Here is an 11,399-nt window from a genome sequence, read left to right on the forward strand (position 1 = left end):
AAGATAGCCGGCGGCGGGGTGGAATGGACTGGGGAGGGCTGATGGCACGAGAAGGCGTGGTGAGAGGCCCGGACTAGGGAGTGGGGTGGGGCCAGGGAGGCGGAGGGCGGGGTGGGGTTTGCCTTTAGGGTGGGTCAAGGCCAGGAAAGGAGCACTTGTTCCTTTGCTGCCCCAGAAGGCTAGAAGCCGAGGCGCCGAGAGTGGGCATGGCGACTTGGTCCCAGCCGGACTCGGGTATCCGGGGTGGGGTGGGATCGGCTCGGGCCAGGGCCCTGTGGCCCTCACTCGATCTTTCAGGGACTTGGTGCGGTTTCTCGAACTTAATTGGCTCTTGGGAGGCTTTAGTAATAAATTGCGTGAGAACGGGATAGTAGCGTAGGCAGGAATTCTGGGTCGCAGTTGTGTTTACTCTAACCAGACGAGGGTGCGCGCGCGCGTGCGTGCGTGCGTGTGTGTGTGTGTGTGTGTGTGTGTGTGGTGTGTAGAACCCTCTTCTCCATCAGAGTGAGGTTAGTAGATAGGCCACAACAGTAAGGAGAGGGGCAGTGTTTCGGTTTATGAGATTAATGGATGCTGAAAAGTATAAACCAGAAACTGAAAGGCGGGTTTACCCCTTCCCCACTTGGCGGTCTGGGCTGAGAACTTGGCCATATCCTTCTGCTTTGGCTCAAAAGGTCATACGAATGAAAATAAAAAATAAAACCAGCCTATGCATATTCTGGACGCAACACCCTTTGAAGCCCTTCCCATCCCTCTCATTCCCTTGTGTGTGTGTGTATATGTGTGAGATAAGAAAGGGAAATTAGGTTTCAAAGTTGGAAAAACAAAAGGCATAATTCTTTTGTGTGAGGTGGTGGCCTGAATGTCTTCCTCAAATGCTTTCAGGCTCACTTGTTAACAATCCTCTCCCTCTCTTAAAACTGGAAGGGACAGCAGATTGTAAGCAATTTTCTCCTGAGAGATGGGAAACCAACTTTCCTTTAAGAGAGCAAATGGTCTCCTCATGCTAAAAATAGAAGCTGGGTAATGTCCCTGTTAGGGGGAGAGAGGGTTGGTAAATAGACAAGGTGTAAGATACTTTGGATGCCCAGGGCATTGGCTGTCTGAAAAGCAAACTAAGTTTTGGAGGATTCCAAATTTAATATTCAGTAACTGAGAGCCTTTGTGATCAATACCTTCCTTTTATAGTTGTTGTTCTGGCTGTAACAGGTGGTTTTATTTTGTTGTGTTCTTTGTTGTCGTTTTCTGAGAGTATGTGTGATTTTTCTCTTCCTGTAAAAGTGGCCTTTTAATGTGTTTTCTACCTTCTATGAAGGTTGTCTTATCTGCATCGTGTGTGACAAGGACAGAATCTTATCCTGTTGCTCTTGTCATTCCCATTTCAGGTTTCTCTGGAAACCCCCCTGGTAAGTGTGAAGGAGGCGGGACACTCTGACCCAAGACAAAAGGCTTGTAGCTCCAGTCAAAGAAAATAAACCTTAGGAGAGAGAAGGAGAAAAACAATCCATCAGCTGTTCCTGAGAACAGCCTGCAGTGGAATCTACAGAGAGGACAACTAATGTGAGTGAGGAAGTGACTGTATGTGGACTGTGGAGACAGTAAGTCACGTGGGCCCCGAGGGCCTGGACTGGGTTAGGAACAGTTGTACTTTCAGAAGTGAGGTGTCGAGAAGGGAAAAGTGAATGTGGTCTGGAGTGTGGCCTTGGCTCCACGGGGGTGTGCTTTCCTCTGGGGCCATCAGGGGGCTCAGCCCCTGTGTTCTGCCAGGGTGGGGTACAGGGTTTGGCACTGAGGAAGGTAACCTGCTGGCTGGAGCGGCAGAGCAGTGGCCTTGATTTGTCTTTTGGAAGATTTAAAAACCAAAAAGCATAAACATTCTGGTCCTTCAGCAATGCTTTCTCTGAAGAAATACTTAACGGAAGGACTTCTCCAGTTCACCATTCTGCTGAGTTTGATTGGGGTGCGGGTGGACGTGGATACTTACCTGACCTCACAGCTCCCCCCGCTCCGAGAGATCATCCTGGGGCCCAGTTCTGCCTATACTCAGACCCAGTTCCACAACCTGAGGAATACCTTGGATGGCTATGGTATCCACCCCAAGAGCATAGACCTGGACAATTACTTCACTGCCCGGCGGCTCCTCAGTCAGGTGAGGGCCCTGGACAGGTTCCAGGTGCCAACCACTGAGGTCAATGCCTGGCTGGTCCACCGGGACCCGGAGGGGTCTGTCTCTGGCAGCCAGCCCAGCTCAGGCCTCGCCCTCGAGAGTTCCAGTGGTCTCCAAGATGTGACAGGCCCAGACAACGGGGTGCGAGAAAGCGAAACGGAGCAGGGATTCAGTGAAGATTTGGAGGATTTGGGGGCTGTAGCCCCTCCAGTCAGTGGAGACTTAACCAAAGAGGTTAGTGGCCCTGTGGTGGGTGGGTGGGGGTCTGGGATAAGGGTGGGTGGGCTGGTCCTAAAGGAATGTGGTCACAGCACTAAGTCCTGTAAAGAACCAGAGAGGCATCATGGGGGTTGCAGGCACTGTTCTTGGATAGGAGTGAGCCGAAGAGCTGAATTGTTCGACTGTAAGATGATGGGTGGGAGTTTTTCCCTGCTTTGAACCACTGACCCACCTCTCAATGTACTGTCAGGGCAGTGGGAGGTTCCTAGAATATGCCAGGGTGTTTACTGCTTCGATTTCAACATGACTGCTGGAGGCCTGGGTGGGGGAGGGAATTGTGTTGTGATGGGCTTCACTGCAGTGTGTGTCTGTTGCTAAGACACAAATACTTCGTGGACTCTTGCCTGGTACCTCCCCTCACATCAAACACACATACATACCCTGAAGTTCTCCTCCTTTGTGGTCAGGCCTGTTGTTGTGAGGTCCTGATAATTCAGCTCTCTTGGGCCTGAGCCAAGGGGTAGATTTGGAAAGTTATTCTTGGCCAGGAGAGAGCCAAGGCTTCCATTCTTTGCTATAGGCCCACTGCAGGGAGTGGGGAAGAGGGCCGGGAGCTAGAAAAACTGCATCCTGCTGCCCAAGTCAGCTTGCTTTGAGCTGTCAAGAGAGCTTTAGCTCCAGTCATGTGGCTGACGCACTTTCTGGGCAGAAAGGGGATGCAGTTTGTTGCCCTTAATGCTTCAAGTAGCTACTGCTGCCTCTGCCGCACTAACATGATGAGACCGCTGTGAGCTCAGTGTGGCTCTGACCTGCCTCCCCCCAGCCCCCCAGCCTTGAACTGGAGCAAGGCCCACTGCATTCCCCCAGCCCTTAGGGGACTGTTGCCTGGGTCAGGCTCTCAGAGGCGGATGTGGAGGGATATGCAGGTTTCGCAGGTGCTACAGAACTCTGCTCACTCGCCCACCAGGTCAGACCGCCTTTTGCCTCTCCTGTACTGGAGCCTGTTCCTGAGTGCAGCTCTCTGAATATTAGTGACTGCCAAAGAATAGGGCTTGCTTTGGGCCAGTGCTCCTCAACTGAGATCAATGCCTGGAGACAGTTTTGCTTGTCACAACTGGAGGAAGGGGAGTGGTACTATGGGCAGAGGCCAAGGGTGCTGTTTAACATCCCAAACAGCACAGGGCAGCCCCCACACAACAGATTTGCCTGCCTGAGTGCCAGTAGTGCTCAGGCTGAGAAAGTCTGCTCTTCTCAGCTGAGTTGTACTGGACCTGCTTTGAGAGCAAACAGGGTTATCTGAGTGGGAGCTAGGAACGTTTGTTAGCTTCCAGGGCCCCTTGCCTTGACTCAGAGCCACCCCTTCCCTTCCCTTCTATTTCTCTCTCCTCCCTTCCCTTCCACTCCAGCATTGGCACAGGTTCTGGGCCCCAGCTCTGCTTCCAGGTGCCTCCTAGGAGCTCCCCAAAGATTGGGTAGATCTGGGCCTGTTCCTTGGAACCCTGCAGGGTTGCTCCAATCTAGGTCCTGCTGAGATGGGATGGGATGGGATATTTGGGTACAGTTGGGTGGGTTTCTTATGAATCTGCTTTTCTCTGTTTCCTGGCCCTACTAAAGGTTGGTGGGTCAGCGTTAGGGGCCCAGGCTGAGTGTGGGGGAAGGGAGGATTATTATGTGTCTAGAACAACATTTCCTCAGCAACTCAGGGATAAAAATACCCAGGTCCAGAGCATGTGACAGGCACTGCTGGAGCCTGTATTATCCCTGGGGTGGTAGTTTTCCCCACTGCCAGGCCTGTTCGATGGACAGCCGTAGCATAGGCCCTGGTCAGGGATAGGATTCCCCTTGGAGTTGGCTCTCTGCCCAGAGCAAGGGGGTGGCCTGTTGACAGCTCTTTCCAGCCTAGGAGCAGGCTGTGACCAGGGAGAACATACTGTCTCTGACCTGACCTTAGGCTTCGGGTAGCAGCAGAGAGAAGGGAGCTGGGGAAATCAACCCCAGGAGGCAGAGTGGACTGTTTCTGACAGGCTGCTTTCCTGCTTGGAGAGAACACTCTGGACATACCTGGGGTAGAGGGGGAGGTGGCATATTTGTGGCCACGCATGGCAGAGCACCTGTCTCCCTAAGTGTGGGCTTCAAGGTGTGTCCCTTCCTCTTGCTTGGGGCTAGGCTGGCCATCACTGACATTGCTTAAGCGTGCAGAACTGGCTTTCCCCTTCTAGTCTGGCCTGTTTGAGGGTGACAAAGCTCCTGGCTCTTAGTGGGCCTGGGTGCCCTGGGTTCCTGCCCAGACTGGCTTGTGATCCCTGGCCTTGAGGACTGGCCACAGCCTTCCTGAGGAACGGAAAACTCCCTCCACTTACAGCATAGAATTGAGATTCCCGGAGAGGCTGCGGGAGGAGTGTCTGCCCAGTCCTGAGTGGGCTGGGTAAGCGAGATGCGACAGGAGGGAGGAGGTGGCACCCCTTCCCCCAGGGCTCTCTCACTGCGCCACCCCAGCTGACTGACTGGGCTGGGTGGGGCCGCCCGCCCCTGGGTGCATCTCCTCAAGGAGACGGAGGCGGCCGGGGATGGGCTGGTTCCTTGCGGCAGCTTCTCCAGCTGCCCTGGTGCAGAGATTGGCTCCCGTTTGCAGCTAGGTAACAGGCGGTGGGAGGGGATTGGCTCCTTCCGCATCTCCAGCGGAGACTTGGGGGAGGAGATTGGCTCTCAGTGCAGCCTAGGTAACGACAGTGGGAGGGGATTGGCTCTTTCCGCAGCCCAGCTGCTGACCTGGGGGAGGGGATTGGCTCTCTGCAGCCTCAGCAGTGACCTGCGGGTGGGAGGGGGAGGGGATTGGCTCCTTGCTGCAGCCTAGGTAACAAGTTTGGGGGGCGTGGGGAGGGGAGAAAGGGAGGAATGGGACGCTAGGCCTAGGAGGGAGCTTGCTTTCCTCTGCAGCTTGAGCACGGAGCATGGGGTGGGAGTCCCATCTCACTGCAGCCTCTGCGGTGAGCTCAGGGTGGGGGCTGCTGGGCGCCTGAGTGGAACTGGGGTTGTGAGGTGGGAGGGGGCTGCTCAAGGATGGAGGAAGGGGGCTGGGCTGGGCCGCCCAGGCAGCAGCACGGGCGGGGCACCCTCCTCAGGCCCCTCGGAGCTAGCAAGGGGCCACCCTTCCAGCCTGGTGTGCTCCCTGCAAGTCAAGAGCTCCTTGCAGCCCCCTGTCCGGCTTCCCGGCACCGGCTGCCCTGGGGCTCATCTCGCAGACCATGACCCGCCTGGACCGCAGCTCTCACAGTGGTGGGGGCCATGCCAAAGGCAGCCGGCCCCTTAACTCTTTGCTGGCTGGTCACCAGGTGGCCCAGCCCCCCTCTGCTCCTGGGTCTGTTCAGGTTGGTGTGTGTGGGGAAGACTTAAAAGGGAGAGGTACATCTGGGAGGTCGTAGCATCGGGGAGGGTTTTGGGGGGAATGGATACCTGCTTAGGGCTAGGGAGGTGGGTCTGACTTAAGCATGCTGCTTTCTGGAAAGTGTGTATCTACTTTTTAACCCCTGTGTAGAAGGCAACACTTTAGGGTTTCTCAGGCTTGTGGGGAGGGCTCAGCCACAAGGCGGCATGCAGTGGAAGCCCAAATGTGTCTGTTTATTGGGTTCTTTGCTGATGGCAGTGGGATTGGCAGTTGGTGCAGGAACTGTTCGGGAGCTACCATGGTAGAGTGGAAGGAGGCATTTTGGTGGCCCTGGTGGTAGTCGTAGCTGAATAGCGATGGGGGTTATGTCCTTGAGTGGGCTGACTGATGGGCAGCCGGGAGTCCTAGGGTGTGGTAAGGAAAGGAATTAGAGAGCACTGGCATGCGGGGACTTTGGGGCTGGCCTGGGCAGGGTGGATACCCAGTTGGGATCACCTGACTGCCCGAAGTGCTCCTGGGATCAGTGGAGAATGGGAATTCTGGTAGGGATGGATCTCCAGGTGAGCCTGGGCTGTAGAGCTGTGGGTGTTCAACCTCTTTCCTGCTGTCACCGCTATGGAGGAAGGGCTGGAGACAGCCTGTCCTGGTTGGCTGCATCAGGTGGTTGGAAATGCAGGGATTTTCCTAGCCACCCCACCCTACCCCACCCCTCCCCACCCCACCCCTTTATGCAAATGACACGGCACCACCAGCTGATGCAAGCCTGGCCACTGCTAAGTAGTTCTGCATTACAGTTCACCCTTGCTTGTCATGTCTAGCTTCCTACAAACCAAGTTTTAAGGGGTTCCCATATCCAGAAGGAGAGGTATCTCCTGCTTCCCCTTCTTTCCTGGGTTGGGGTGAGATGGCCCTGTGTGTCTCTAGCGAAATCCTAAACCTGCAGACCTTTATGGTGACAGTCATGCTAATGGTTTTTTCTAGTGGCTTTTTTTTTTTTTTTTTTTTTTGGTTCTAGTGGCTTGCTTTTATTTTTATTTTTATTTTTGTGAGGGAAGGCAGGAGAGGGAGGGAAGTGTCTGGAAGAGGATGAATGAAATCTTGCTGGTGCAGAGGGGCAGAGGGGCAGGCTGGCAGGTGTAGGATGGGGAGAGACCCAATGCAGGACTAACTGAAGTGACACTAGGAGGGCCTGCGAGGGGCAGGACAGGGAGGGGCCCCGGGACTTGAAAGCTAAAGTCATGGTGATCTGTCTTTCAGGACATAGATCTGATTGACATCCTTTGGCGACAGGATATTGATCTGGGGGCTGGGCGTGAGGTTTTTGACTATAGTCATCGCCAGAAGGAGCAGGATGTGGATAAGGAGCTACGAGATGGAGGAGAGCAGGAGGACACCTGGGCAGGCGAGGGTGCGGAGGCCCTGGCGCGAAGCCTGCTAGTGGATGGAGAGACCGGGGAGAGCTTCCCTGCACAGGTATGCCACCTCTGCCCTCTCGCTCTCTTCTCCCTGCTTCTTCAGAACTCACAAACCAGACTGGAATTCTTCCAGAAACTTCCCTGTAGAGGAGGCAGGTTGTCTGCAGGGTAGATCTGAATGTCTGTTGTATTGGGGTCTCCAGGTCACTGCGCTGGGCTGTGGAAGAGGGAGTGACTGAGTAGTACACACAGAAGGGTCAGGGCCTGGCGAAAGGCAATGCAGAAGGGGCCTAGTGTCTAGCATCTTCCTGCTTGCTTCAGGGTCATTCCTTACTCACTTCTGTTGTCCCTGGGAGTTAGGGACTCTGGGCCAGCCATCTTCCTAGGACTGGGAGGGAGATGTAGGCCTGCAGCCAAACTGGGGAAGAGGCTTCAGCCCCAGGCAGCCTAGGCCCAGGTCGGTCAGACTGACGGTTGCTGTTGCCACAGGTGCCTGGTGGGGAGGACCAGACGGCCCTGTCCCTGGAAGAGTGCCTTAGGCTGCTGGAGGCCACCTGCCCCTTTGGGGAGAATGCTGAGGTGAGCAGGACTCCAGGGAGAGCCCCCAAGCCAGTAGGGCAGCCAGCACATGGTGTGTCCCTCCAGGCTGGCTGAGGGGCCAGCTCTCAGTTCCAGCCTTGTCTTGGCTGCTGGTGGTGAATTCAGAGGAAGGAGGAAACAGAAAACCAGGTGATAGTCTCTGGGAGGAAAGCAGAAGGTAGACTCTCCTCCCCAGTTAAAGCCTCTGTTTTGCCCTAGTTTCCAGCAGACATTTCCAGCATCACAGAAGCAGTGCCTAGTGAGAGCGAGCCCCCAGCTCTTCAAAACAACCTCTTGTCTCCTCTCCTGACGGGGACAGAGTCACCATTTGATTTGGAACAGCAGTGGCAAGATCTCATGTCCATCATGGAAATGCAGGTAGGATTCCCCAAACCTGCATAGGCTGAGCAGATTCTGAGTAGGTGTGCTAGCATTCAGCTGCTCTTCTGCCACTGGAGTGAGAAAACGGCACTTTGATCCATAGAAAAGGGCAGAGAGAGGTAACCTGGCTGGGTGAATCCTTGTAGCCATGGAGGTGGTGGTAGTGGGTATAGGATGTTGGGTTAAAATTCAGGACTGTGCCTTGTGCAGCAGGGCCTACCTTCTGGTACGCCTTCTTTCCTTGCTTTAGGCTGACTGTCACTTGGCCGGGTGCTTCCAGGGCTTAGCATCAGTAACAGCTGACCTTCATCTGATGCTTTACTGTCATCAGCGGCTCATTGGGCTCTCACAGTCATCTGGTCAGCCCTTTATCGTTTTAAGGGCTAAGAAACAAGCTCAGAGAGGTTAAAGTGATTTGCCAGTGGTCACATAGCAAGTGGTACAGTTAAGTGTTCTGATTTAAGTCTGGGTTCGCTACTGATTTTGCAGTAAAAAGGTAGTGTTTGTGTTTTCTTCTTTTCCTCCAAGATTGGGGGAACTGGCCAAACACATCCAGGGGCTGATCAGTCTTGCATCAGTGTGGAGTCCCCCATCTCTGACCAGGAGCTGGCTTCGTGGGCCTTGACTTGCCATCTCTTGCCTTCACACTCATGCAGCTGAGCCTTTGCTGGGTGTTACAGGGTATAAAGTCCCAGGGAGGGAGTCTGTTTCTAGAGAACAGTGGTCTTTTCTCTCCTCGTAGGCTATGGAAGTGAACACCTCAGCAAGTGAAGTCTTGTACAGTAGCCCTCCTGGAGACCCACTGAGCACCAACTACAGCCTTGCCCCCAACACTCCCATCAATCAGAATGTCAGCCTGCATCAGGCGTCCCTGGGGGGCTGCAGCCAGGACTTCTCGCTCTTCAGCCCTGAGGTGGAGAGCCTGCCTGTGGGCAGCAGTGCCACACTACTCCCGCTGGTCCCCAGCAGTTCCACCAGCCTCAACTCCACCTTTGGCTCCACCAATCTGGCAGGGCTCTTCTTTCCACCACAGCTCAATGGCACAGCCAATGACACTACAGGCCCTGAGCTGCCCGACCCTCTGGGGGGTCTGTTAGATGAAGCCATGCTAGATGAGATCAGCCTCATGGACCTGGCCATAGAAGAAGGCTTTAACCCTGTGCAGGCCTCGCAGCTGGAGGAGGAATTCGACTCCGACTCAGGCCTCTCCTTGGACTCCAGCCATAGCCCTTCCTCCCTGAGCAGCTCTGAAGGCAGCTCTTCGTCGTCGTCATCCTCCTCCTCTTCCTCTTCCTCCTCTTCCTCCGCTTCTTCCTCTGCCTCTTCCTCCTTTTCCGAGGAAGGAGCTGTTGGCTACAGCTCAGACTCTGAGACCCTGGATTTGGAAGAGGCGGAGGGCGCCGTGGGCTACCAGCCCGAGTATTCCAAGTTCTGCCGCATGAGCTACCAGGATCCGTCTCAGCTCTCCTGCCTGCCCTACTTGGAGCACGTGGGCCACAATCACACGTACAACATGGCACCCAGCGCCCTTGACTCTGCCGACCTGCCCCCACCAAGCGCCCTCAAGAAGGGCAGCAAGGAGAAGCAGGCTGACTTTCTAGACAAGCAGATGAGCCGAGATGAGCATCGAGCCCGAGCCATGAAGATCCCCTTCACCAACGACAAGATCATCAACCTGCCAGTAGAGGAGTTCAACGAGCTGCTGTCCAAGTACCAGCTGAGCGAGGCCCAGCTGAGCCTCATCCGGGACATCCGGCGTCGGGGCAAGAACAAGATGGCGGCACAGAACTGCCGCAAGCGCAAGCTGGACACCATCCTGAACCTGGAGCGCGACGTGGAGGACCTGCAGCGTGATAAAGCCCGGCTGCTGCGGGAGAAGGTGGAGTTCCTGCGGTCGCTGCGGCAGATGAAGCAGAAGGTCCAGAGCCTGTACCAGGAGGTGTTCGGGCGGCTGCGCGACGAGAACGGGCGGCCGTACTCGCCCAGCCAGTACGCGCTGCAGTACGCCGGCGATGGCAGCGTGCTCCTCATCCCGCGCACCATGGCCGACCAGCAGGCGCGGCGGCAGGAGAGGAAGCCCAAGGACCGCAGGAAGTGAGCCTGGGGTGGAGCTGACGCTCACTGAGATGAAACTGGAGAAGGGCTGGGCCTGGACCTGGACCTGGACCTACAGCGGGGACTCGATGCCTTCTTATCCAATATATCTTCTCAGATGGGATGACTGCGGGTCAGTGTACAGGAAGAGGCGGGCGCAGGCGCTGTCTGGCTCCGCTCCCCCCGCGGGGGAGTGGGGTGGAAGTGGCCAGACCGCTGGGTGGACAGGGTCCTCACCCCTGCCCCTTGTGTGGGAGGGAAGGGTGGTGCTGGCCTTGCTGGAGGGAGAGGGGCGACGTGGAGCGAGGGCCGCTAGAGGGGAAGGAAGGGGACTTGTGAGAGGAAAGTAGTAGAAAGGCACATTCCTGGAAAGGAAGGAAAGAAACCCAAAAAAATCAAAGCAGGACGAAAACCGAAGGGCAGGTCAGACTGGCTGTGGCCAGGATCCAGCAGCAGGTTGGAGCAACTGGTGGGCCTAGGCTACTGGTGCCGTAAACCTTATTCACCCAGGGGGAGGGAGCACACAGACACAGGGTGGGGCTGCGGGGGCTTTGCCCACTCTTTCTGCTCCTGACCTTGGTGTCCTGGAAGGGGCGTTCTTGGATACCACTTGTAATGTTCCAGTGCAATGAGGGCAACCCAACAGGGGCTTGGAGGTTTAGGGTCAAAGGGCAGAGGGAAAGGGACATGAGGCCCTCTACGTTGTAGCAGCCCCCAACACTAAGCATGTCACACTGCCGGGCCACTGCCACCCCTCCTGTGCTCCAGTCCCCAACCTTCACTCCCAGCTGAGGCTCCCATCCCATCCACAGAGCCTGCATGTCGATACTACTCTTCCCATCCGCCATTCTGTTCTGGCCGCACGGCTGCCTGCAGCTCTGGAGTTGGGGGGTTGTGTGGCAGTGCACCCTGTACTGGACTGGACTGCCATCTTCCTCTTCCCCAGTCCACTCTGAGGCAGGGGAATGACATGGAGAAGCCAGCGCAAGCACCTCCAGGCAGTATTCAGCACAATACTGGGGAATGACCTTAACCCTCAGGCCTCTGCCTGCCCACAGCTGGGCTTGTCACTGGGGGAAAAATACAGAGCCCAGTAACAAACTAGTCCTAGAATTTCATGCGCTTTGACACCCCCCCCCCCCCCCGCCGCGGCGTCCGC

The 11,399-nt window shown here is 55.8% G+C and overlaps 1 protein-coding gene across 7 annotated transcripts; it reads left to right on the forward strand.

Moving 5' to 3' along the window:
* The first annotated feature begins 38 nt into the window (after window positions 1-38).
* On the forward strand, window positions 39-10,961 carry NFE2L1 (NFE2 like bZIP transcription factor 1). 7 transcript variants are annotated; one of them, XM_014583223.1, is made up of 7 exons: window positions 132-234; window positions 1,386-1,560; window positions 1,890-2,401; window positions 7,029-7,244; window positions 7,676-7,765; window positions 7,985-8,143; window positions 8,889-10,961. In XM_014583223.1, the coding sequence occupies exons 3-7, from the start codon at window positions 1,892-1,894 to the stop codon at window positions 10,242-10,244; spliced, it is 2,331 nt and encodes a 776-aa protein (XP_014438709.1). In that variant the 5' UTR covers window positions 132-234; window positions 1,386-1,560; window positions 1,890-1,891; the 3' UTR covers window positions 10,245-10,961. The 7 variants fall into 7 exon arrangements, with proteins under 7 accessions (XP_006166173.1, XP_014438709.1, XP_006166172.1 ...); XM_006166111.3 differs by lacking the exon at window positions 132-234 and adding an exon at window positions 39-59 and having other exon boundaries at window positions 1,386-2,401; XM_006166110.2 differs by having other exon boundaries at window positions 1,386-2,401.
* The last annotated feature ends 438 nt before the right edge of the window (window positions 10,962-11,399 follow it).

Source organism: Tupaia chinensis, unplaced genomic scaffold (genome assembly GCF_000334495.1).
Source record: "Tupaia chinensis unplaced genomic scaffold, TupChi_1.0 Scaffold144171_1, whole genome shotgun sequence".
Taxonomy (NCBI): domain Eukaryota; kingdom Metazoa; phylum Chordata; class Mammalia; order Scandentia; family Tupaiidae; genus Tupaia; species Tupaia belangeri.